General features: G+C 48.7%; 3 protein-coding genes across 5 annotated transcripts in view; 1 reads left to right on the top strand and 2 right to left on the bottom strand.

Annotated features, from left to right (window-relative positions):
- The window catches only part of LOC122365728 (bicaudal D-related protein homolog), a 53003-nt gene extending 46076 nt beyond the window's left edge, over window positions 1–6927 (top strand). Inside the window, exons 3-10 of the mRNA XM_043337226.1 lie at window positions 348–459; window positions 1556–1673; window positions 3190–3496; window positions 3720–4141; window positions 5073–5303; window positions 5557–5661; window positions 6233–6385; window positions 6603–6927. Of these exons, the coding sequence (XP_043193161.1) occupies window positions 1581–1673; window positions 3190–3496; window positions 3720–4141; window positions 5073–5303; window positions 5557–5661; window positions 6233–6385; window positions 6603–6734 (1443 nt within the window). The 5' untranslated portion in view covers window positions 348–459; window positions 1556–1580 and the 3' untranslated portion in view covers window positions 6735–6927. The remainder of the gene's footprint in view (window positions 1–347; window positions 460–1555; window positions 1674–3189; window positions 3497–3719; window positions 4142–5072; window positions 5304–5556; window positions 5662–6232; window positions 6386–6602) is intronic.
- A 1564-nt stretch (window positions 6928–8491) lies between these two features.
- On the bottom strand, window positions 8492–27298 carry LOC122365570 (protein ABHD11-like). Of its 3 annotated transcripts, XM_043336939.1 has the most exons (7): window positions 27229–27278; window positions 26945–27037; window positions 24525–24675; window positions 23622–23795; window positions 23191–23364; window positions 20055–20245; window positions 8492–10078 (listed from the first exon to the last, which is right to left on the bottom strand). In XM_043336939.1, exons 2-7 carry the CDS (start codon window positions 27034–27036, stop codon window positions 9943–9945), a joined length of 918 nt encoding a protein of 305 aa, XP_043192874.1. In that variant the 5' UTR covers window position 27037; window positions 27229–27278; the 3' UTR covers window positions 8492–9942. The 3 variants fall into 3 exon arrangements, with proteins under 3 accessions (XP_043192874.1, XP_043193039.1, XP_043192958.1); XM_043337104.1 differs by having other exon boundaries at window positions 26945–27298; XM_043337023.1 differs by lacking the exon at window positions 26945–27037 and having other exon boundaries at window positions 27229–27271.
- On the bottom strand, window positions 11076–13468 carry LOC122365505. The gene is made up of 2 exons (XM_043336812.1): window positions 13097–13468; window positions 11076–13064 (listed from the first exon to the last, which is right to left on the bottom strand). Exon 2 carries the CDS (start codon window positions 12951–12953, stop codon window positions 11385–11387), a length of 1569 nt encoding a protein of 522 aa, XP_043192747.1. The 5' UTR covers window positions 12954–13064; window positions 13097–13468; the 3' UTR covers window positions 11076–11384.
- Window positions 27299–27479: the final 181 nt, after the last annotated feature.

Genomic DNA, 27479 nt, shown 5'->3' with positions numbered 1-27479 from the left:
CGCACGGGTCGAATAAACTGTGACAGGTCGACAGGTCGAACATTCAGCCAATTCCCTCCGCTATGCATCCGATTAAAGTGGACACTCGAATGGAAAGTATATGGTATTTATCTGGCGCAATGATATAAGTATAAGGCGGCTGGTAACGTGCCTTGGTATACATAGTTGTTATAGCGGTAGTAATGCCGGTAGGGAGACAAAGCAGCCCTTATAAACACACTTGATAAATAAATGTAAAAACTAAAAAGTCAAAGGGAGCAAGCAACTTCTCAGTGCTTGGCTACATCGCATTTTCACCGGAGACGGCGACACTGACCGTCTCGTGTTTCTGCTCGGTGACCCCGCAGGCGGCAGATTCAGGCGCAGCAGCACTCGGGGAAGGACTGCGATAAACAGCGCTCGCAGATGCTGGAGGACATGACGGAGCAGAACCAGCGGCTCGCCAGGCAGCTACGAGACGTAAGTCAACCTGTTCAGACACCATTTTCCCTCTCCCTGCTCGAAGCACCACCGAACCACGCGTCAGTTATGTTTCACCTTTTTTAGCGATAATAAATAGTAAACTTTGTGCAATGGAACTCACAAGCGGCCGAATAACATCACCAAACACCATACGCCAATGAGTGACTACGAAAAAACTATCATCTCTATCTCCGTGACTGACGTTCCATCTTCTTTCTTGTCACTTCTTGTCGCTATGATGGACTGACGAGAAACCACAGCCATCGGTAGATAAACCGCGACCCAGCGCCCCGACCTCAGCTTTCAGTTTCACCGCAAAAGACCACACCTTGGTTCATGCTTCCGCCGCGCTTCTGATTATCATCTCATCTGATTATCTCCTACGGTTTGTGATTATCGGAGGGTGACGAAGCATAAGAGTAGGTTACGCTATATACCACAACTAATCGTAAACCTCCGTCAAGATAGCCTCTTGTGCTGGCGTTCAGGTTACGCAATCTCAGACGTAATATCGCGGAAGCCCGCAGATGCTTTTACCGACAGGCGCACCAAAATGGTGGGAGATAGGCCCATGATGCTGGGAATTATCTGTGACCGTATTCACCACGGCGTCGAGAGGGCGACGATGGTATTTATAGTGAGTTTTAGAGAAGACCGCAGTCTGGCCTTAGTGATGATGGATCTTTGGAGTTGGCCTTGAGACGCGCCCTTCTGTGCATATTCAAGGTTCGCTGAACACGTTCCTTTGATCAAGGTTTGCTGCTTCGTCACCATACGGATCATTAATATCTTAAACAGTAGTTACGAGGTAGTTCATCACATTTGAACAAGGGAAGAACAGAAACGGAATATAAGAGTAGAATAAGATCAGTGCGGCCGATTATCAGACATAACAGCACATCACAATTCACATATCGATTCAGTCGGACTGCGGACGGCAACAGTTGGTATACATGGACCCAATGCAACGAAACCCATTGACTCGTTTCGGTCTATTTCCCCAAACCGCACTCCACTTACATGCCTAACCGACCGTTCCATTCGCCCGCCGTACCTCACATATTTCAATAACGTGTGTGTTTTTATCCGGCAGGCTGTGAAGGCGGAAAAAACACACCATGGAGCAGCTGGAGCACCTGAGGAAGCAGCAGGACCTCCGCAGGGACAGTTTCGAGTTCCACGTCTCACATGTGGACGAGATGAAGGAAGAGGTAGGGTTATCTGCTACAAAAGAGACGAGGGAGAGAGAGAAAGAGAGAGAGAGAGAGAGAGGAGAGAGAGAGAGAGAGAGAGAGGAGAGAGAGAGAGAGAGAGAGAGAGAGAGAGAGAGAGAGAGAGAGAGAGAGAGAGAGAGAGAGAGAGAGAGAGAGAGAGAGAGAGAGAGAGAGAGAGAGAGAGAGAGAGAGAGAGAGAGAGAGAGAGAGAGAGAGAGAGAGAGAGAGAGAGAGAGAGAGAGAGAGAGAGAGAGAGAGAGAGAGAGAGAGAGAGAGAGAGAGAGAGAGAGCTGACGTGATGGGCCACGCTTGTTAACGCGATGGCGCCTCAGCATTTTTTCTCACTGATCACGACACTTGCATTATTCAGATGGACCATCATGACAGGAGCAATGTCACTATGCCACTATGACAATGGCAACTGAGTTTGTCAGCGACTGCCGTAAAGTAAATGCAATGCAATGCAACCTATGATAAACTTTCGCCGGCTATATGCGATATGCATCTCACATGGACCGGGCTTCAGATGCTTCAGAGCTTCAGATGAGAAATGCGCATCGCTCCCGTGAAAGTGCGAGTTTTGGTCATTATAGTTCACGATATGTCGTCAGCCACATGGTCAACTGTCATGACATAGCACATCGATCTGTGTCATGACAAGGCAATAGGCCATCATTTGGAACTATAGCCGCGCAGTCAGTGAGTTCAGGGCATCAGTAACTTCGAACAAAAAACGATGACAGTAGGAAAAACGTATGTATCGGAAGTGCGATTCCCATGCTTTCTTTCAGGTCGCAGCACATTTTCTGCGCTATAGCCAGCTTCAACATTTTTGTTCCATCAGTGACTGTTTAAACTCAATACCCTCCAATTTCATACCTTCGCCGTCACACAGTGAAATGTAAATGGCGATTGAAGGCATAAGAGGGGTCTCAATCACTAGCGCACTGGCTCAGCCATTCTGGTATCGAACTGTATGAGAGGCAATTGAGAACAACAGGTGGGAAAGTAGAAACAACACAGATTGCGCGCATATGTTTCACAGGATTTCTCTTTCGCATACTCAATGACATCTACAGTATCGTCAGAACATACTTATCAATATGCCCTCAACTCCCCAATCACGTCATGATCAAGATGGTCATCTCATGAACAACCCATGCATCGGTTTATACCAGCATGCGATGCTGTCTTGTGCTGCCAGCATGTCTCGTGCTTCCGTGCGATTCCCTGCTCGAGATGCCGTCTCGCTCGGCAAGAATCTTCAGTCATGAATGTGAAAAGAAATCAAATCGCTAATCAGGAGCCTGATTGCTATTCGTGTATCAGGACTAACTTGGTGACATTCGCCAGCCCGCATCCACCGTCGATTAGGAAATTTACTAGTAAAAACGACACCTCTGCTTTTCACTGTGGCTCCCTCTGTCCTCCCTGCTGGAGTACCTAGCCTCACCGGCTCCCAGTCTAACCCTTTCATCTTCCTCACCAGCTGACCTGTACCCTACTCCCTCAGCTGGCCTCTCTGGAGCAGCAGCGGCGCGAGCTGGAGCGGCGCGAGCGCTCCCTGCTCGAGGATCGCGCACAGCTCGAGGACCGGCTGCGCGAGACGGCTGAGCGCCAGCTGCTGCTGGAGCGGCTGCAGCGCGAGCGCGGCGGTCAGGTGCGCGACCAGCGCCGCCAGCTGGAGCAGCTGGCCGCCGCCAATAACTCGCTCAGTGACCGGCTGGACGCGGCGGCCGGCCACGGGTCGCCGGCCAGCACCGGGCACACTTCGCTGCACCACGAGCTCGACTCGTCGGCGGACGAAGGCATCGGATCAGGTGGGGAGCGGGTGGGGAGGGAAGCGAGGGGGTGGAGACCGTGATGTTTGACTGTTACGACCTTGTTTAGGAACCGATTGCAAGTTGAAAGACTTTTTGTGGAGTTCTTACCTTGTCAAATTGTAGAAGAGATACAATTTTTTTCTAACTACACCGCCACCCAATTTGAATGTTTACCAAAGTGCTTTCATTAACCGAGATTTAACTCTCGTTTTCTTTCCAGTAACGAATGTCCCATCAGCCGAGGTCACGCTCATGGAGTTTGGCGACGAAGTTGAGTGCGACGACCACCTAGCGGCCAGTTTGGGAAGCTCTGACTTGCAGCAACTCCGCCGAGCGGCGCTAGTGACCACCAGCCAACTGAAGGCTCTAACCGAGCAGGCTCGTATTGGCCGGGAGAAGCGCGAGCTAGCTCAAACCACATCGGAGACCTCTCAAATCATGTCGGACACCTCACAGACCCTCACAGATGCGTCCCTGGCCGGTGGAGATTCGTCCATGGCCGGCGGAGCGGACTCTGTACTCGGAAGGATGGACTCGGCGATCGGAGGAACGGACTCCAACATGTCCGTGGTGCCTCTTTCAGAGCCTTCGTTGGACGTCACACTGATGGAGCCGACAATATCAGATACGACAAAACTGCAGGTAAACAGCTGTCCAACTTAAAAACCCGAATATTAAACGGTTTCAATCTCCCAGGCGCATTGCGACTCTTCTTCGATTTCAGAAACAACTATTTATCGAGTTCTTCATCAGTTGGCAGAAGACTGCAATCACCATCGAAGTTACAGGTGACTGTGAATTAGGGGCGTGTTCTTGTCATACTAAATGTAACTGAACCAGACCCCGGTCTCAAGCCCGTCATGCCGTTGTCATTTTGAAATACACCCGTGAGTGAACGCCACCTACCTACATGCCCAGTTAACGAGCGGTTTTGTGAGAACGGATCTCTTCTTATCAACTAGCGATTCAATTAAACAAGAACAGCTTTTTACTCCTACAGGCTAATAGTCTTTTCTCCCGGCGTCTTATAGAGTGTTACAATCCATCATCGCCCACGCCCCGCCTATCTCTCCACATCCTATGCCCTTAATAATTGATCCATCGGCCCACACCACCTTTTTACCAATGATAGTGACGCCCCAGGCCTGATCTATGTCCTGTCATAGGCCCAAATCAGTGATCTGTCGCCTTCAATGCATCCACGCTGATATCGCCTTTCGCAATACCACCAATACGGCCTTGAGTCTTGACATCTCCCCTTCTCTTCAACTCAGGTGAAGTTGACTTCTCTTCCCTCTCTCAGTCCTAAATACGAATTGACTTCAGATGTCCGCTCGCTCCCGGCTCTCGCAGTCCCTCCCTTCCCCAGTCAGGTGGAGTGAGTCTAACCTCGCACCCCTCCCAAGCCTTATGCCACTTGGCTTGCCCGTTGCACACCTGCCCCAGCCCTGTGACATGACCTCTCTCTCCTTACGCCTCAGCCCAGTAACTTGACTTCCCCTCCCTACAGCCGGATGACCTGACCTCCCTCATCCCCTTTCCCAGTGACCTGACCTCCCTCCCTCCCCCACAGCCGGGCGAGCTCCGTGAGGCGTTCCTTGCGCTCCGTTCCGAGCTGGCCGGCCTGCTGCCGGCGGTCTGCACTGCCGGCTCGTGTGACGACTGCGGCCGGCCGGCGCAGCTGCCCATCCAGCAGCAGATGCAGTCGGTCAGCCAGCAGCACGAGCAGCTGCAGCAGGAGCACCAGCAGCAGACGGAGACGCTGCAGCAGCTGCAGAGCGAACTCGATCGGCACGACAAACAGGTGAGGGCCGGTGGGCGGGGTGGAGGGGGAGGGGCGACCGGGGCTGGGGCAGGGCGAGTCTATGTTATACGACTAGAGGACGAAATATTTCATTAGTGCTACATCGTCTACTTTCATCTAGCTATATAGTGTATATGATTCTCAAGGTAGCTGAATGTCAATGAGATTAATGTGCTGGTTATGTGTCAATATAGTGTGATTGATTTTCTTGGCTTCGGTTATGGCGTATGAAAAAATATCTTGTCTTTTGCAGCTTGCCATAAGAGAGAAGCAATGCGTAGCTTTACATGAAGAAAAGGAAGCACTGAGGTCGGAACTTGATGCGGCCTATGTAACCAAAGAGGACTTGGTCAGGAAGGTAAGCCGAAAACGATAACAAACAGCATTTACCGACCACCCCGGCGACAGAGTAGCTCTAAAAATTGCCTGTCCAGTCATAAACCATTTTTCATTCACCATGGCACGCCACTTACCGGCCAAAAATAAATAATTGGAGATTGTCACAACATTAAGCACGATAATAACTGCCGGTCCCTAAATGGCCGAGCTGTGCTTTCGTGCTGCATGCATGACAACAAACACCATACTTTGATCGTGACTGTTCGATGTAGAAAAGGTCCACAGCTCCTAATAAGGCTTCCCGTTAGGGTGACTTCATGACTCACACATGATTCCGCAATCCTGCCACCTTCGTAACCATATGCCATTCGAGGACGATGAGTAGGAACGGAAGCACCACTCCTGGCAACAGTCAGCGGAACTGCCAGCGACACTCCCCGGGTGCACCGCTTCCTCCTTACACGAATCAAAACACTTCCGCCGGCCAGTGTCCGGGAGGGTTTTACAGAGCATCCTGTGCCATCAACCTGTCACTCTCGTGTTGACGACCAGTGATGTCACACACAAATGACGTCATCTCTGTTCGTCAGGCGTGGGAGGCCCGGGACCAGGCGGTCCAAAGGAAGAACAACGCCGAGATGGAGCTGTCCAAGGCGAGGATAGACGTGCTGCAGACCAACTCGCAGCTTCTGGAGTCGATCCAGCACAAGGTGCAGCTCTCCTGCCAGCTCGACCAGTGGCAGGTACGGCAACTAGAGGTTCAGAGAGTCGCCGATGGGGGCAGTAGTGGTCATGGGCTGTCACCATGCTGTCACGAGCTAGTCTTGTGAAAAGACGTCGTTTAGTTATAACATTAGGCCTTGATTAGCCAAGCATAATTTGATCATGTACGATTTCACCTGGTTATTGTGGTTCGATGGTGTATTTGTGAGTTGACCGTTTCGTGCATTTCCTTTTCAGTGGGACATGCAAGAGCTTATCGACGCCGAGATTCACAAGAAGCTGGTCATCAACGAGAAGCCCAGAACCAACAGTACAACGGCGGCGAACAAGGGCCGGAGATCCATCATGAGCTTCTTCAGCCGATCGTAGCCACACCTACCATCCCGATCGCAACTTTGACTGCTGCGCTGGCCGCTAGGTGTCAGCGCCGTGGCCCAGACGACGTGGGGTCCGCGCGCAATCTGTGATATGTGTCTGATAGATGTTGACATTTATGAATTTTACGCTTGTACCGTGTCATTTTGTGACTGATTCATGTCTTGAATAAATGAAACTGTTACCTGAATCTGGTCTATTCTTGATAAGGTGGAGGCCGAACGAAACAACCTACACCTTCGGACCTTGATAAGACTGGTTACCACTCAACACCGCTGCCATTCGAGTAACCGTTCCGTGCTTCTATCCTCAGGATACAGAAATCCTTCTCCTCCACGCCGCAACCCCCTCCGGGCTGGACAGGCAACTTTATCTCATGCGGGCTGCTCCCTTGGAGCGGCACCGCTGCTCCTGAGGGAGCGCACCCCGTAGCCGGGTGCAGTGAGTGCCTTGGGGCTGGGTGGCCTGTCCTCTGGACGGGCTCAGCCCCGGCGACTCACTAGGGTGCCTGCCCAGACCAATGTCACCCCCTAATTCCTATCATCCTTCCGGCTCTGCAATGGTCTTGTCGACCGAAAGGGCCTAACCCAACAACAACAAAAAAAAAAAAATCGAGTATGCAGGCATTGAGTACTTTTGATGACCAATGCAGCTAGAATGTCCCTAACTATGTTTAGCCTCATGTAATTCATATCTCGGACATGATTCTAGACGAGACCTCTTGTTCTGTCATCAAACTCATAGTTCCAACGACATCCAAGTACCTACGCAGCCACCGAACGCAGTCGCCGTCTGGCCACCCAAACCACCAGACCTTGCATAATTTCAGCACACAGATCCTCACAGGGCCCAGGCCACCGGAACCTCACTCCCATCGGTCACTAACCCGGTACCCCGGCAGCTGACAGGCAAACCCAGCCAAACCGGGCCCATTTGGTCCGCGGTAGACGGCCTGACACGCGCGCACCTCATTAAAAGTCGCCTCAGCCGGTCCAGCAGTGGTTACGTGGACATTCTGAGCATGACAGTGCCACGGGTACCGGTGAAAAATGGCCGAATGTCGGTCTGTGATCACGAAAACACCAGTTTATGAGTTTGTGAAGTACCGGTGAACTGGAGACAGTGTGGAGCTTAGGTAAAAGGTACGGAGACATTGTGAAGGCATGCTGGAGGATTATGTGATCACTTCCTAATACGGACCCACAAACAAGTTCGGCATGACATGCCCGCGATCATAGGCAGTTGTTTTAGAAGATGAAAGTTCGCAAAAACAATAGCCTAAAACCGAGCGGTGTTTTCAAGGCCCAGGCCTGACATGATTCACGCAAATGAAAGTGATGTAAGCATGACAGGGACCATTAACATTTTCACAAAATGAATGCAATGCTGTTGACAGGAGCGAAACACTGCTTCATTCTTGCATAAACTATCAGGTTGCACACAAAGTTTCCATAAAATGGCGTGCACGTGTTCTTGGTACTTTGACATGGAATTACCGCGACACGAAAATATAACACCGGAATCAAGGCCCTAAAACATAGACCGGAATAGTAGTCAGATTTTGGACGAAAAAGACGTGTGCTGCAGTACAGCTCTGCATAATGAAAGGCTCTCCTTTTAGCACGCTATAGTAAACCCTGCTGTCCTAGGCTTTTCTTACTAAAAACAAGCCGAAAAGCCGCTATAGCAGTAGTCGTAGACATCCGATGGGGTTGGTATTCGCACATCCAAAGCTAATACAAACTACGTACTATATTTCACTCGATTTATTTCGTGGCAACTTCCTACAATCCAAAAGGTAATCAGCGTCATCTCATCACGACCCTAAAAGATCACAATTTGAATGCCCATAAGTAAAACAGAATCAGAGGATATTGGCTTCTCCAAAACTGAAGCAGAACATAAGCAGTGTCGCAATGAGTAGAATAAAATGCATGGCTTAGATGCATTAAAAACACAATGTTCAAAGGAGTTCGGATCATATTTTCAAACGGACGGGTACGCCACAAATCACCGCACCTAAATGTCGCTTCCACTCAAAGGTCGATTGCACGTCTCTTGCCCTGAATAATACCGGTAAAGTGTTCCAAATGATTAGTGCAAAGGAAGTAAACAGATGAAAGTAGGCGGAAGACATTGTAAATGAGCTGATGAGCTGTGCGCTGTACTTTGTGGGAAGCGACGTCACAGGTGACATTGGCCCATGCATGAATCAGTGCACAACTTTCGCCAGGCCACTTTTCAAACCACTTCCGGAAGGGAGCTGCGCACTTAGCGCTACCTGGTACTGATCAAGAGACGAAACAAGCCGCAAGGCACCTTATTAGACCTACGCCATATGATATTATGACATCAAACTTGTAATTGACGTCAAAGGTACGAGGAAAGGTTTCTGCAATTAGTCAGAGACGTCCAACTAAAACAAATAAGACTATCTAAGCACATCACGCATTGACTCATCCAACCTTGGACTGCCCGGCCTCACAGGGCAGTGATTCGGTACTGCGACCGCTTCAACAGCCGAGTACAACGCTAACCGACCGTGCCTTTCCCTCTATCAGCCATGTATGTGATCGGAAAACGACGATCAAGCGACACCTGCGAGGTCCACCGACCAAACAACAAGCTGGAAACGCTCGCCGCATGAGCCACGATCCACATCGTGTGGTTCTTTTTGAAACCATTAGCCGCCGCTGGACTGGCGGACAACTGTCGTGGGCATATGCTCACTGCCCGATCCAAGGCCATCGAGGCCCGTCACAAAGAAATGGAGCGCGCTGCACGCAATGCCAGACCGGTCGGCCGGGCGTTCCGGCGAACCGGCATGTCCGATACGGGCTAACAATGTGCCGTGGCCCGTCGGCTCGGCTAAGCCAGGGTTCGGGTGGTGCCACCGACGCCATGGTCTCAGGGGCACCAAAGCCCCACGAAGTGCCGGCCGCCGCTCGGTCTCGGCGGCACGCGAGATGTGAGGGCAGCCCCCCGGGACGGTCCGCCACATGGGATATCCGGGAGGCTCAGAAGAGGGAAGGAGAGGGGGAGGGGGAGAGAAAGTGACAGAGCGGGACTATTCGGGTGATCCCCGGGCGTGGTTGAAAGGGCGTGGATCGGAGCGGCCTCCGACCCAGAGAAGGACTAACCGAGGTTATTCCGTGTGCGAGCGAAGTCGGGTGAGAACTCCAGGTAAACTCCCGCGGCTGTATCACGCCGCCAGGAACGGACAGACGACCTCCAGAAACTCCTGTGGCTTCTCGGAGTGGACCCAGTGTCCGGCTCCGGGTATCCAGACGAACTCGGCGGCCGGAAACAACCGGCGGATGTTGTCCTTCTCGGCCGGACTGCAACGGACAAACGCAGAATGTCAGCAGTCAGTCAGGCGTGGGATTTGGGCTACCTGAGAATCACCTACACGGGGGATCAGTTACACAAAGAACACCAGCTAAAAGACGCACGTATAGGGGACAGATACCATCGATACATATGTAGATAGCCGATAAACGGAAAACCGAACAAAAATGAAATGCAAGTCTAAGCGTGGGAAAGTATCGGTACATTGCTTTGCAAGCTCACTGCGAATGCACAGCTGTGTAACAATGAACAAAGGCAACTGGCATCCACAAAGGCCGAGTTACCCGACACCAAAGCACGACAGTGGCGACCCTGAACAGCTACTTCTGAACGGTCCTGTCCTGGTTGACATGACCGCAGCAGCTTCGCACCACTCCCCAGTGAAACGTGTGTGTCTTGGCGTCTGTGTGTCCTCGAACGAGACACATGTTAACGGCCGAACCTTAAGACTTTGGAGACTGGTAATTCGGCTAACATGGTGCCGAAGGCTGAGGCTTTGATTGATTAGTTTCTTTCTTTGTGGTAATACAGTTGAATAATCTCAATTGGGAGTAGCGTTAAGTACTTAACAATATAATACAGAAAGCTTTTGTAGTGGGCAAGTAACAATCGCTGGGAAGAAATTGAATGAGACCTTCCAGGACTGAAAATGCGTCGAGTTAACTGTTCAGTGTTAACTTTACAGTGGTGTGATTGATGATTGTCATAGATCAAAGCCCTAACAAGGACAATCGACAGCGACAGTAAGCATAGGTTGAAATCAAGGACAACTTCTTACTTTCACCGGTAGGAAGCAAATAGCAAAAATACGATACGAACAAATACAGCAAAGTCGCTCCTTTATCAACGAAAGACAATCATGAACCACCCATGAGGAACAAACGATTTTAAAAAGGTACTCCGGAATCAAGGCTACGAACAGCTAACTGCATGATCCAGGATCATATAGCTTCAAATAATAACAGCAAGCACTTATGTATAATTACGTCAGTAGTAGAGGTATGTATTTGGCAAAACCCAAAGCACCTCACACTGAATGCTCAAAACAACGAAACTGTCGTTGAGGCAACGATAAACATGAAAAATAAATGCATAAACTTTAACAATAACGTGAACTCTAATTAAGGTGGCAACAGCAGAGTCCATGAGTCCCCCATTCACAAACATCAAAGAACATTCACTCCTCCCTTGTGAGGAAGGCATGTGTGTTATTAATAACACATTTTGCACGACATGCAACAATAAAGTCTGGTGGACCTCATCGTCTCTTCCAGCCCAGTCCCATTGCCCCAGTTCTCATTGTTTGATCATTGAGCTCTGAATCTCCACCGCCGGACCATCCGAGCACTTGCAGTCCTTCATTTTCTGCACGCTCCACCCGAACCGAATCTCATCGGTGAAGTGTTTGTGAAACTCTGGGAACTGGTCCTCGGAGCCAAAGTAGCGGATGAGCACAGTGCCCGGCCCGCGGAACGCCATGTAGATATAGCGGCCTTCCGACTGGAGCAGGTGGTGCATACAGAGTCGGAACCAGCCCTCCTCCAGGGCGCCGTTCACCTCCATGGAGAACAGGGAGCAGCGAGAGCCCAGAGCCACCAGCCGGCTGGCCGGCGGCTCCATCGAGGCGTACAGGTACACCGTCACCACAAATAGCGTGCACTGCCAGCACTTAGTGCCGTCCACGTCCTCAGTGACAAAGTGAGCCTCGTTGGTGGTGTGAAAGAACATGAGGATTTTCGGCGAGGGCACCAATCTGAACTTCAGGGAGTCCGGCGTAAGGTCCTTATTCACCTGTGCCGCCATGTCCAAGTGCCAGAGTCCCTCGGCCTTGGCGAGTTTAACGTACGCGTCGTCTGTGGCCTCGTAGGGTGTGACACACTCGCACTTTGGTGTGAGGAACTGTCGGCACGGGTCGGAGCACTGGTTGGTGCAGCCGTCCTTGCCTGCCAGCCGCTGGATCTCCCTCTGCAGAAGGCCCGTGGAGGCCGAGCGCCGCTCGGGGTTCTCGTACCCGGTCAGCGCCCAGTGCCCGGTGACGGCCGCCCACTTGTAGCGGATCGGGCTCAGCGGCCGCCACGTGGACCGGTTGAAGACGCCGCAGAACCACGGGTCCACGGCCATCACGTCGAACGGGTCGAAGGCGGTGCCGGCGCGCGTGCGCAGCACACCCATGGAGCGCGGCGCCGCGTGGTGTGGCATCAGGTACTGCTCGTTGGCGCGTCCGACCGTGGACGTCGGGTGCGGCAGACCCAGCACGTGACCCAGCAGGTGGACGATGATCGTCTCGGTGCAGCGGCCCGCGTGCACCGACAGCTGGCGCGGCAGCGTGGGGTGGTAGCCCAGCGTGGCGTAGCAGCCGCCGCCCTCCATCACCTCCAGGTGCGGCTTGTCCTTGGAGCCCTTCACAAAGTCCACGCTGGCCGCCTTCTGCCAGCGTCGGAAGGCGCCGATGAAGTAGGCCAGCTGCGTCGTATCCATCTTTGTCGGAATGGTGTAAGGTATAATCGACACCCCATCCTTCAGCGGCCACGGCCCTCGCACGTAGCCGTCATCGGGCAGGGCGTTCAGCAGATCCTCTCTGGCGTCATCCGCGTCGTACAACGTCAGAAACTGAAAGTACTTGTCGGTCTCACTGTCGGCGAGGATATCGCAGTCGATGAACTTGTCGGCCGTCTCGGGGTTCTGCCAGATATGCTGCATCAGTCGGTCCGAGTTGGAGGCGTTCTTGTCGCGAGCCCTCTGAGCCTTTTCCCAGATGCTGCCCGACCAGACATCGTCAGCGCTGAGCCCAGAGCAGCGGCGGATGGTGACAAGCCACAGCGCCACCGGCAGACCGAATGAGATGACAACAAAACAGGAGTGCATCACCGACAAAGGATGCAGCGACGAGACGATGGTGCACAAGTTCCCGCGGATTGGAGTGGGAGTTCAAGTTGTGACAAAAAACGATCGATGAAACAATATGCTTCTTTAGATGTCTAAAGAAGCATATTGTTTGTTCATCAGATGTCTTGATACTTCGAGGAGTTTGCTTGTGATAATATCCACCGATTTAATGTTCACGCGAGGTCCATAAGCCGTTTAATACTGCAGTGGATCTGTATTAACATAAGCTGCGCACGTAAATGAAGATATCAGGAACGATAAACCAATATCGTAAATCACCAAAACAGCACTCTTAGCATACTGATGATGTTCAATGAATTATGTATTACACAAGTTCATGTTGTCAGCGCAAGCTACCGAACCGAAATCATACCGACTTTTCAAGGTCCCACCCTGGCTCGCCATCAGCTAGGCGAAACTGACCGTCAGATGAGACATATAACTGACGAAACTGACCACTTATTTGAAACAGCAGGGCCATAAATTCTACATCAAAAGAAGCATGAAAGAAACATATAAGTAATAAAAATGAACACTTTTTCGATCTAACAACGTGAGCATTTGTAGAATTGTTCGTTGGCGGAAAGAAACTGACCAAAATGGCTAGTTGAAATTGTCGTGGGAGGGCATGATTAGGGGGGGGGGGGGGGGCTATTGAAAATCTGTTGGCGTCACCTGTGGCTATAGCGCAGAAAAATATGCTAGGACCACTGTTGATTGATTTGATTTTGTTGTAGCTACTAAATACAAACACCTGTAATCAACTCAGTGCGAGCTGCGAATAAAATAATAAAACAGGCTAGCAAACGGTCAGGTTATTTAGAAGCAGGTGCCTGACAATCACATCAAAGTGATAAGCCTAAAACGTCTTTTTTATAAGGGCTGCAGGTGGTCTTATCATTAAATGATTCAGAGTTAACAAAAAGACGCTTAATAACACAAAGACCCGACATTTGTACACGGTGTGAATAAAGGCCTTGGTACGTCCTCGCATATCCACTATTCATACATATATTTCTTTCTGTTCGGTGCGGTTAGCGGCGGGCCCAAGGCGAGGCCATTATTCGTCCGCATTTCCATGCACTTCATTACAACGACGCATGCAGACACATGTTTTCTCTGTGACTCACTAAGGAACCAAATGTATGTTAGACGGAATCGGATGTGTCGGGCTGAATCACGCAGTTGTATATCAGATCGTTTGCAGCAGCAGCCTGATAGTGGCGCCATACCTAGCTGATGACGTCAATCATTTACTTGTCGGCACGCAAACTGACCACGGAGTCTAGTATCTAACCCTTCACTGAAAGTCAAGAGGGGCGTTTCCTTCTATCACCCGGATGTGGTGCCAAAGCAGGACGCTTGAGGTCATCAGAGGCATGATTCTCGGCTTCTGATAGACATTTTCCACTTGAACAATTCAAAGAGGCAAAATCTGCTATTCAAGCAATCAAATGAAAGCCACAAGAAGTCCCGTCATCTTGAAAGATCCCAGAAAACCAATTACCTTCACCTGACCCTAGCCTGAATTTCAAACGCCGCAGTCACCAACCAACAAAAAAGACACCACTGCGTCATAATCACATTACACATACACGCCAGCACGTGAATAGAAATTCCCCTAAAAGAACTCGGGTCTTTTACGGCGAACATGCACGACTTAGGTTCCATGTCAGCGATGAAACCAGAATCAGCCAAAGCACTGTTATACAGGCGCTCGCTTGCCATTCTACACGCTCGTTTGCCATTCGCTGTCACCAGTGTGGGCCGGGCAGCCTCGGATTCCGTTCATAATAGTCGGCACCATCTGCAAACGCGAGCGGGCCTTTTCCTTTCAGAGAAACCGCTCGCTTTGCAACGTCACGTCACAATGGCTGTCCTTGCAGATGAACGGCGAACAGCATACTCGACTCCTGTGATGCAAATACATGCTTCATCTTCTGGCATTGTTTAGTAGTAGTGGTAATTGCTAGCAATATAATTTAGTCCAAACCTTTTGAATGGAAGGATTCACAAAGACGGAGCAAACACTAAGCGGAGCTTGTTGCGTTGGTCCTGCCCTGCCCTACCCTCTGCCCCCCGATCGCGCCAATTCTGGCCTATGGCAGAGTTTAGAGCCCGAAGTCTAACGTATTCCCATAGCCGCGTACGGCTGATTTCGCCTGTCTACGGCCTGCCACCAGCCGCAACCATACCCTTCAAGAGGCTCATAAACATCGAACACCCGTCGCGTTTGTGTGTGTGTGTGGGGGGGGGGGGGGGGAGGGAAGGCTCTTTCGGTACACGAGACCATTTCAGAGCCGGAAGGATGATATGAATAAAGGGGAGATATTGGTATGGGCGGGCACCCTGGTGACTCGTCAGGGCTGAGCCAACCACGAGGACAGGCCATCCAGCCCCATAACAGTCGCCGCACCCGGATACGGGCCTGCTCCCGGGGAGCTACCCGTATGGGATAAAGTTGCCCGTCTAGCCCGGAAAAGGGTCGACGCCGTGGAGTAGAAGGATTTGACTATCCTCAGGACGGAAACGACGGAACGGAGGTGTCGCGCTTCGAACCCGGACTTTTATGACCGAGACGCCTGCTCTCACCACGCGGAGTCCAACGATCTACCGACCGCGCTACGGGACCAGCAAATATTCTACATTCATTCGTTCATTTTTTTGCAGTTGCACAGCCGAGCTTGGATTCGTTGTAGTGGGCGAATGCGTCTTATTTGTTATATGACGTCCCACAAAGCCAATCAGTACGATTGAAGACATTATCAGCGTTGATGTAAGTACAAACTGTTTGTAATTTTACCGCCTATTTACCAAAACGACTTCTTACAAACCTCAAATTACCCGCGTGGTTCAGGTCCAAAAACAGGATACGACCGTGTCAAAAATTACTTCTTCATTAGCGCTGTCACGCTAGCTGAGCACGTCACCGGAACATCCATTCTCCGTCCGCTAGTTTGTGCACGAACATGCCTATACCGTCCGCGCATTGACGCTATAACGTGTCACGAGGTTGCCGACAGCGCATAAAACAATGGGCGGCGTAAACCTGTTCTATCTGAGGTGGTTGAAGCACGTGTGGCTTTATGTAACCTTTTACGCACGACACGAAGGCGGCAGCGAGAAAAGGAAGAGAAAACTTAGCACGTGTCGTGTAGTCTTTTTCAATGAGTATGGATTGGAACAATAGCAATACAAAACATAGCATGTTGGATTGTGGAAGCATTCAAAAGGTGGGCATAACAACTAAGTAAGGGAGGGTATCGATATCGGTTATACTCTGAATTGTGTATGTGCTTTTTATGCCGCTTTTGTTATAACGTGTGTGAAAAAATATCATGCTGCTGTTAACGCCTCCCAAAACATGCGTACAACCATAGAGATCTTATATACATAGAGATGACATGCACTTAAAATCGTGGCGATTCAGTGGGTCTTTTTAAGCAACTTATTTTCAGCCAGTAGCGTGCCAATATGGCTGAGGCATTGTTAGTCTGAAGAAATTATTACGTAGCGAGCGAAGCAAGCGTAGTCTTTCGTAGATTAACGGAAATTTCTGAGTATGAGCGGCCGGCCGGCCGTGGTTACGCTTTTGCGAGGCTTATATCTCAGCAACTACTTGACCGATTTACATTCGATGATTTTTCTAGGGTAGCTTCATTCCTTCTACCAAGTATTGGACTATTCTCGATGCATGTGGGTGACCGCTTATGCACGTGCCACGTGCAAAACGAAGAGGTGTCAGTTTTGCAATTGTTACAATATCTTGGTAACTACTTGGCCGATTGCGCTGAAAGTTGGTATGTAGGTAGGCACCCACTAGGCAATGCATATCCATGTGCCACAGTTGGGGTGCTGCTGCACGTGCGCACGTGCAGGGGTCGATTCCAGATCTCGAGAACGGCTGAACCGATTGTGCTGAAATTTGGTACATGGTTAGGGACCAGTTAGTAGGGTGCCGTGCAAAAGTCAGTTGTGACCCATTTTGCACGTGTGCACGTGCAGGGTGCCGCTTCCAGATCTCGAGAACGGGTAGGCCGATTGCGCTCAAATTTGGCACATCGCTAGGGACCGGTTAGTAGGGTGCAGTGCACAAGTTAGTTGGAGGTGTCCCTTGCAAATTCGCTTGTCCAAGACCCACCCTCTCGCTCGCTCCGTTGGTCGCCCCGGCCAAAAGGCGTTTTACTGGTTAAAAATATTGCTGATCTTTCCTGGCTGATTTCATTCCTGAGGTAAGCAATGAAATTTGTAGCATGATTTCATTTTCTGTTTTTATTGAATTCCTTAAAAGCTCGCCTAAAAGCATTCTCTCTCATTTAGGCTCTCATCAACCAGGCAGGCGGTGGACCTCCCGGCCACCTTCCGCGCGGTGGGGGGGGGGGGCATTTTTTTACCCCCCTCCCGTATCTCCGAAACTACTGGACGGATCCGTAACATTCAAACGATGTTCGATAGCCCTGTCAAATTTGTCGATGGAACCCCAATTTCATTGACCTCGGGGTCACCGATGACGTCACAGGTCAGGTCAAAGATAAAATGTTTCGCGTACGTTAAAAATAGGGCGTACGTTGCCTAGTATAGGGGAGAGTGGGGTAATTTGGCCGGTGGTGTAAATTGGCCGCCCCCACCTGTACGAAAGCTGATAAAAGTGAATGAAATAACTTTAGTCTCTATTCATTTGTCATCGGCAGAACAAACTCGAGAACAAATGTCAAAGCTTTCCTCCTCTTAGTTTTATTCAAAATTAATAAAACGTAAATTTCGTTAGAAAATGGCAACTTTTACTTCCGTTTAAAAATTTGTATAACATGTAGCATTTGGGCTGTAAACGAATTCCAACATTATAGCGCCATTCTTGAGGGTGTTCAGCGGTTCCAAGAGCAATTTCATCTAGTTCTGTACAGCTATGACGACTTTATAGACAAAAATTTTCAGAATGGCAATGTGGGGTTATTTGGCCGGGACTAGCGGGGCAACTTGGCCGGTGCGCTCAGAGTCACTATGCTGGGACGGCCGAGTTGTCATGGTCAATTATACCATAAAGGACATAATTCATGACCAACTTTGACTATCTTGATGCCATATTTCCTATTGGACAGCTGTAAGGGCATGTGACGTCATCAATGGATATTTAACGCTTTTTTGCTAATAAATACTTACAGAAAAAAGCTAACCGCGCAAATGGTCTCATTGTGTTCAGCTCGTCAAGGCGCATCGAATGGTATACATGATGACCTTGAACTCACGTAACCTTGAGGTCAAGCGACCTGAGGTAGCGCGACCTGAAGCCAACCTTTGACCTTGACCTCTCGAGGTCAAAACATACATGTTTCGATGCGGAATGACGAGAGAATTACGATGGTACTTTTAGTTTTGGCGTAGCTTGATTACTTCAAAAGCTATTCATAAAAAACTGTCATCGCATCTCGCATTTTCTACATACGCGCCGGCCGGGGGGGGGGGGGGGGGTTGGTTGGTACGATTTCCCTCGCCGTTTCGCCCCTGATGAAGCTAGAGCGTCGCGGAAAAAACAAGCGTGTGCGCCGTTACAAGACGCAGGTACTGGTACCCGATTTTAAGGTCCCTTGAGGTCAGGTCAAGTGACCAAGGGCCAGGGTTCAGTTTTTCATAACTTCGCAAAAAAAAAAACGGTCGGAGAGCCGCGATTTTGGCATCATCGTGTTCGCCTCGCTCAGGCGCGTCGAATGGTATACTTTTTGTTCGGGTGAGGTCAACTTGAGGTGTTGACCTCGGGTCAAGGGCAGGTCAGCTCCCCCAGATCACGAAGCTGGTTGACAGAGGTCATGTTACATTGTTACATATTACTCGCAGTTACAGTATATAACTGCAATGAAAACCGTAAGCCTCATGCTAATAATTATATTAAAAATAGGGCCAAGAAAATAAGACATGCTGGGCAAACTGACAAACTGCCTTTTGTCAAACCGTCTTACGGTTTTCATTGCAGTTATATGTATATGTAATCATGAGCCTCAAAACCACGCTTTCTTTAATCAATGACCCAAGTGACCATAAATGACGCCACGCAATGTCAACAATGCAAAAGTGAAGCATCGGACCTTGCAAGGCGTGAAAGAAATCACGATTCCATGTGCTGGAGACAGTTTGAGATGGTTCTCGGCGCTAACATAGCAGTTTTCATTTTTCCCCATTGACTTATACCTAATGGTGAGGTCACGTGGCCGACCTGACCTCATGTGATTTTTAGGGAAAATCCGAGATATATGTACAAGTTGTGAGACCTCTGGATGATACTACATCCCGTAAGTTTCATCTCCCTGTGAAAGTTCCTCTGGCACTGACGGCGTTGCGAAGTTGCGACATCTGAGGACTGTGCAGAGGTCCACATATGACGTCACAGGTCAGTGACCTGACCTGACCTGAAAATGCGGTTGGTGTCACAAGATGCGACTTGGATCAAAGGTCAGCTATGCCAAGTTTCAGCTCTCTATCGCCTGCGTGTTCGGAGCTATCGTGAAAAAACCCTATAGGGAGGCGGCACCCGCCCCCCCCCCCCCCGTCGGACGGCGAGGGTTAATGATACATGCAGTACCTGATACGAGCATAAGGTTAAAACATGCCTAATATCATTTCAATAATAACGCTCGAAAGCGTCACAGCTAGACAAAATAGAAAAACTGTACTTAAAAATAAACGGATGTGAACACAATCTCCTTGACCGAATCCTTACAAAATGCAAGTCACGGGCCATGGCACCCCAGAAAACCTTGCTTAAAAAGACCCACTGAATCGCCACGAAATCAAGTGCTTTAACATAGGCGTGTCATCTCTATGTATATAAGATCTCTATGCGTACAACCCCTACAACCACCCACTCGATAACGGTCAAGTCCTGCCCACCAACAAACCCCATTAATTCACTCACTCGATGTAGGCGGAACCCTGGCCGGTGTCCACCAGCAAACCTCCGGTACCCTCTCGATGACTACTCAGAACTCACTCAATGTAGGCCGAGTCCTGCCCGCCGACAGGCCCTCATTACTACTCACTCGATGTAAGCCGAGTTCCCTCCGCCGACAGGCCCCCATTACTACTCACTCGATGTAGGCCGAGTTCTCTCCGCCGACAAACAGGGTCGGCCCGGGATAGGTGGCGCCCGGCGGGACGCTGAAGGCCGCCAGGGTCGGCAGGGCCCGCTGCAGCACCGGCAGGTTGACGCGCCAGCGGGCGGCGCCCCCGTCTCCATCCACCACCAGGTTGGTCAGCAGGAACTGTCGCAGGTACCGGTCCTGGAAACGCCCAGAGCCGCCCAGTGTCAGCGCCGACTTTTCCTCGGAGGCGCCCAGCTGGTGTGAACACGAGTGGTGGAAATCGTGCTGGAAATACCCAACAGTTTTGCACAGAGTATATAGACCCGCCGTTTTGCATAGTCAGAACCTAATTCTTTTAGGGCCTTAGCCAAAACCTGTGATTGGGTTTTTACAAGGACGAAAACAGGGCCAGTAACACACTGGAAAAGCGGAAGCTCTGAATAAAAGTGACAAAGTCAGACTTCTCGCTATTCCCAATGAAAGAACGCTAAAATGCGTGCAAAGGGGAAACACAGTGTTCACTGCTGGTCGGCTCTTCCATTGTTTTGATGCCAGTAGCGGATCATGGGAAAGCGACAAGGCAATTGGGTCGACCACTTCCCTCAACCATGAAACTATATGAAACGATATATTATCGTTTACCTAAATCTCCCACCGTGGTTGCACTGTCATTTAGGCCAGTAGGGAGTGGCCTGAATGTCATACTGCTGACGAATGCCGTTTGTCCGTGTTCAGAGCGACAGTGGTATTTGCGAGGAAGGAAAACACGCTTAGTCTGGCTCAGTGAGTACTATGAACGCACTCTGCACAGACAGACGCAGCCGGTCAACCGGAGCGCCGCGTACCGCGGGCGCTGCACTGGTGCATGGCAGTACCACCAGACTCGTGGGAAGGAAAAGGCACGGCGTCACTGCGCCGAGTGGTATTATCACCCAAACGGAGGAATTTCAACACGACGGCGGCATGTAAACTATGCAGTGCTCTAGTTTTCATTATCCTCAGTAGTTTTTCCCGTCCATCAATAACAATCAGGAGCGGTTATCTGTCTTTGTGAGAGTAAAGCAATCATAACCTGCGAATGAATCACAATCATGGGTGAGTAGGAATAATTCAATCCCGATTAGCGATTTTCTGTGTAAAGGGTAAGTGATCAGATGTAAATACATCTCTACAGAACGAAACAAAACTAAGACATTACGTAAATAACACTTATCAAGTCATCACGAAATGACTTTCGCCCCCTGAAGAGGTCCCACCCTATATAGTCACGCCGTCGGCGACGGCAATTATCGTGTAGCTTGAGGCTTGTGAAGCAGTTAATCTTTCATGTGTCATCCGAAGGTGTGCCATTTGAAAGTTCCAATGCCGAATAGGCCTCATGGATCACACATATTAAGCGATAGCCTCAAAGCCTGATCTTTGCTATCTTTAAAAAACCACAAAAAGTGTTAAGTCGCCTTTCACCTTCAATCATTATTATTGGGAAAAACAATAACAGGAATGCATTATACTTAAGCTAGACCCCCGTTATCTTTAATTTAATCAGCTTACAACGGCTTGAGCTTATATTATATGAGCCCGGATCGCAGAACACAATCTGGCACATCTGTCCCCCAGCTGGGTATAGTGGCAAAAGACCAGTAAAAATGGAAACCGCGACGGTAAAAAAGTAAGCCCAAGCCAGTCTTCCAGTGCATCGCTTAGTAGTACATAACGCTCTTTTTGCGGCGTGCCGAGGTTGCGAAATATCCTTTTTGTAGGTAAAACCACTGAGCGCAGAACAGGCCACCACATTCCTTCTAGCGCGTGACACCATTACAGTAATAATTGTTCACAATTTTCCCGGTCATCCAAAATCCATGGTCAGCACGCATCCCTGAGGTCATTGCCTCAATGGCAGATGTCCCTTCCTCAACAGACAAGGCACATTGCAAGAGGACACCATTCTTCCTACATACCTGAAATTTTGACAGCGCAAAACAATGCTCCCAGTGACATCCGCTATTCTACGGTGGTATGCAGGCTAACAGCATATGCGCCTTGCACAGCAATGCTGATGATCCTTTGTCATATGGAGGAAATGTTTAAATGTTTTATCATTGATTCAATAGTTAAAACCAGACAATTTGCTATTTTTCCTGTTCAGCTAGTATACACACGTCCATTGCCAAGGCTGAGGACAGTAAGTACTTTCTCTGAAATCTTCTCACTTTTTGCAAATTTAGACGGAGACACCTGATACTCAGCTCTAAATACCCTAATAATACATTCAAAAAGCTGCTTCACCTAAAGATAGCGGCTGTGGCAGCCGCACCTCCATGTCTTTGTCTGTGATTATTCAATATCGGACCGCTATGGGCACCTGGGCACTGGGGCATAGTGTAGGTACTGTGTAACAACTGCACATAGCCATTAGCCACGATATGTCCGCTTTTCACAGCCCACAGGCGACCCAGCAGAGGACAAGAACAATCCATGGTCTGGATGTAGGTACAGGGCCGCCCTAAACAGTTCGCGCGAGTCGAACGCACTGTCCTCGGAATTCCGAACAAAATCTTCTATATATGTAGGTAATGGAGAACAGCCTGTCAAAGTGATCATCCTAGACAGTGCTTGTCTTACGAAACTGTTGAATGCGACTGTCATTAATTGAATAACATTGCGAATAGGCAAATAATGACGACGTCTAGGACAGGCTAGTTTTATACGAAAAATGTCAGCTTGTTACAGGTTTCTTTAAACAAGAAATAATTATTGAATTTCACCCGCCGAGCGATGGCAGAGGGCAGTCACAACAGGCGGACGATAAATCCCGTGGCTGAAGCTAGTGTAATTGCAGCATTGAATTGGACTGACTACAGTCTACAACAACGGCTGGCATCGAAGTGCAAAAACTGATTCAGCAGATGCCGTTTTAATTTTCTATGTATGAAAAAAACGGCGAACATTCGCAAATACGGGAACAAGGAACATCAAGAATCCATTGTCCCATTGACCTATAGTTTACACTTTACAATGTGCAGGGATCCATCTTTTTATCACAATGAAAGCATGGTGTCACAAACGTAAACCAATGAAACCAACACTGCTGTGAGCTCCCCAAGACATAACCTCGCTCATCCCCGCGCTCGTTAACCACTGACCGGTATGGCGTCTGCGATCTGGGCGTCGGCTTCCTTCCTGACGGCCCACTGCGGCCGGCCGGGCGTCACCTGCACCCTGGAGAGCGCCTCCAGAATGCCAGGGATGTCGGACGAGGCCCGCGGCCGGGTGCCCGGGGCGATGTCCACCACCACCAGACTGGAGACCAGCGAGGGCTGCCGGGGAAGAGCGGTCAGTGGTCGGTTAATGTAGGGTGGGATTGTTAGTTACAGCAACCGACTTATCAAATGCTTGTAAAACTTCAAAACACTGAAAAAACTAAATACCAAGCAACAATCTAAAATATCAACAGAACTGACCATTGTAGCCAATGCAGTAATGCCTGAAAAAAAACTTATCTACTTACAGGAAAACACAGCATTAAAGCCACTCAGAACTTCAGCTAAAAGCACATTAACTTAGGCAGACTCACATTGTTCAGTGCAATGGTCATCATAGTCTTCCCTCCCATGCTGTGGCCCATCAGAGTGACCTTGTTGTGCTTTAGGTCAGTGATGAGCTTTGTGACATCCTGGGCCATGACAGCATAATCCATTTGCTCAGAGTGAGGACTGTCCCCATGGTTCCGGGCATCAGTGTTGATGATCTGTGAAAAGTGAATACTTATGACAAGTTTTAAGCAGGGATGCGGAGCCGGAGCCGGAGCCGGAGCCGGAGCCGCCGGAGCCGGCATATTTTGCCCGGAGCCGGAGCCGGAGCCGGAGCCGTGAAACAATATAGCCCGGAGCCGGAGCCGGAGCCGGAGCCGTCAAAAAAGGGGGCGACTCCGGCTCCTTTTCTTAAGAGGAAACAATTATTTACCTAGTTCGGTTTGACAGTACAATGCGTAAAACAATGTGGTATTCAAAATAGCCTTGTTATACAAATACAGAAGCAACGTGTACCAATCCCATCGCCTTTTTTCTTCCACCCGTATTTAATTGATCGCATAGGGGATGTACTGAGTAGAAGCCGGAGCCGGAGCCGCCGGAGCCGGAGCCGCCGGAGCCGAATCATTTTACTCGGAGCCGGAGCCGGAGCCGGAGCCGCCATGACATTTCACCCGGAGCCGGAGCCGGAGCCGGAGCCGATTTTTTCTCCGGAGCCGGAGCTGGAGCCGGAGCCGTCCGAAATTTCCACGGCTCCGCATCCCTGGTTTTAAGCCATCATAAGTTAGTCACAGTGGTGAGAGTAATGGGAGAAAACTTTGGAAATGACATAAAAGGCCAGCAAAATTATAGCAACAATGGAGGTTGATGCCTAGCCTTTCACTTTACTGCAGAGACATTAGGTGCTATGCTGTGATGATTGCAGACTTTGATAGATACCAACTTACTTTTCTTTGTGTCTTCAAGTGAATGGACTTGGACAAGAAATTCCAGTTTGACTTCGATCCAAGCAATCCATGCATAATATAAATGGGTACATCTTGATCAAGTTGGGATCCTGAGTCATAGCTTTGGAATGACAGGTCCACAGCATCTGAGCTGAAACAAAGACATTTGATTTTCAAAAAGATATTGAAATTTGAACTGTATGTGCAATGTTTAAATTACTAAAAATCCATTGAGGATCAAGAGGAGCAGCAAAGGCATACAAAAAATAAAGATTATGGACCTGTTCCAGCACACCCAGAAAGCACCAGAAAGCTCTAGAAAGCTCCAGGATTCCCTAGTCAGCATTTCTGCATCACCAGAAAGTACCAGCAAGTTCTGGACAAATCACCAGGAAACACCAGCAACCTTCTAGTCAGTTGTTTTCACATTTGACTGGAGGCTCTGGTCTACAATTATGTTGTGCATGTAAGACTAACAAATGTAAACCAGGGACTTTTGACAATTAATCATATTGGTAATGCTAACTTTAAAAAACAAATCATATTTAATAATTTTTTTCCATCAATTTATCAATATTCTTTAACCCGCGCCCTGGTGGGGTCTGTTTATAACGCGACCTGGTGGGGGGGGGGGGGCTATTTTTTGCCCCCCCTCGTATCTCCGAAACTACTGGACGGATCCGCAAAATTCAAACGGCGTTCGAAAGGCCTGTCAAATTTGTTGAGGAAAACCAAATTTCATTGACCTCGGGGTCACCGATGACGTCACAGGTCAGGTCAAAGATGAAATGTTTCACCGTTCACGGGTCTTCTAGGGAATGCGCTATAACACCGAGGAAAACGCATTTTGTCGAGAATCAGCGATAGGGCGTCAGTTGCCTAGTAGATAATTTACTATTAGAGGTCACTGACAATACCAGGTCAGGTCACAGGTCAGGTCACCAAGGGTCACAGGTCAGGTCACATGAGCCCAACTTTACTAAGGTTGTGTGATGCATGTTTTATGGCCAATTTTTCATTTCCAACTCAATGGTATTGGTTATAAGACTATCAGGTACGGCTTAGGTCACTTTCTGGTGAAGTTCAGGTCAAGGTCAGGTCAAGGTCAGGCCAAAAAAGGTCAAATTTTAAAGTTGATAGTTTTGCATAAAATGGGTATTGATTCGATGCAGCTCGTCACGGGGAGTCTAATGGTGGTCTTTGTTTTGCGCTACGGGGTCTAGAATTGCTAAAAATTGAGTTTGAAAATTTGACGTCATCAATTTTGAACAGTTTTTTCGCTATAACTTCGCCAAAAAAAGAGGTATCGATCTCAAATTTGGTATGTGGATGGAAGGCGGTAAGGACTATCACATATATATCGCTTTTTGCGAAATTCAAAAAACTTTTTGGATTTTTCGATTATTATATGCAAAAAATTTATTTTTTGATTTTTGGGGGTCAAAATCCAAAAATTTCAAAAATCCGAGATAGCAGTTTTGTAGCCCTGTTGATTCTACAGATTTTATGTCTTTATCATTTTTCTGTATTTGCAAAGCTATAGGCCTGACAGCTCTTCCCGCGAAACCCTTTTTTGGGTCGAAAACGGCAGAACATGACGTCACTCTGACGTCATTTCCGGCCAACCTATTATAGCCTTTGGAAAAATTTTTGGTCACAATGTGTAAAATTGATGTCCGGGAGGGTACTGAAAGTTTGGTGACGATCGGCGCAGCGGTTCTGGAGATATATCAAAAAGTCTGGAGGGGGGGCAAAAAAAAGCCCCCCCCCCCACCAGGGCGCGGGTTAATTTATCAATATTCTTTAAAAGTGAACTATCAATATTCTTTTTTGTGTCCTGATATAAATCGCCAGAAATCTCCAGATTCCATTCCTGTGCCTCCAGTAAAATCTACTAGAAGAGCCACCAGCAAATAATTTTGAGAGGCCGTGCTAGAACAGGCCCTATAAGTAGCACTCATTAAAATGGTATTCATACATTAAGGTAAACATAAAAATGCTTCACTTTCCATTAAACAGTACACTCAGGGGCAGATTAATTTTCCACCACTCCCTACCCATCAGGCTCCCATGGCTCAGCACTGACTGCTGCCACCGGCAGCACTGGCAGACAGTGCTGAGGGCAAGCAACACTGGCAGGGCAGCAGCCAGTGCTGAGCCATGGGAATAGGGAACCCGATGGGTAGGGAGTGGTGGAACATCAATCTGCCCCCAAGTGTACCTATCACCCATAAAATAAGAATAACAGCTTGATTCTCATGCTACCTGAAAATAAAAAGGCAGAACAATAAACTTGTAGAATATTTCAGTGTTGTACCATTCATACAGGGAGATAATGATGGTATAATGCCAAAAGCTTCTTGCTAGAAAGGTTGTTTTCTTATGTGAAAAATATCAATATAGCATGCAACCATTCTTACCATTGACTAGAATATGTATGTGATGTACGCATTGACACTTGTTTTGAAATCTTGCCACATAAAGGTAACAAGTTTCTGGTAACATTTAACATGCTACAGCAATGTGATAAAGTCATAGTTAAATTGAAATTGAAATACAGTACACGGCCAATTTTAAAATAACTAATAGAAGAGAAATGTAAAGTTCATAGGCCACACAACTCAACTTATAAAATATATACTGAGCATGTAATACAACACACGTCAAATAATGCTTCAATAACAAAGAATTATCCTTTGTACACCTCAAAATTAAAATAAATGCTCTGGACTCAACGCATCTTCACACACGGGCTCTCTCTATCGTCTGGAGGTTTCGAAAGATGCTCTCCAGAGATGGCGCTAGTAAATTTGGCTGACATGACGTCATGCTAAAAAGTGATGGTTTTTGTGAGAGCAAATGTAATAATAGTTGAAAATTTTGTACTTTTGCTTAATTAAGAAAAAATAAATATACAATTGTTCAAAACAGCGTTTTCTTCATTCATCCTTCATT

This window comes from Amphibalanus amphitrite, unplaced genomic scaffold (assembly GCF_019059575.1).
Source record: "Amphibalanus amphitrite isolate SeventyFive unplaced genomic scaffold, NRLGWU_Aamphi_draft 000003F_arrow, whole genome shotgun sequence".
Taxonomy (NCBI): Eukaryota; Metazoa; Arthropoda; class Thecostraca; order Balanomorpha; family Balanidae; genus Amphibalanus; species Amphibalanus amphitrite.
This window is presented reverse-complemented; position numbering and strand designations above follow the sequence as displayed.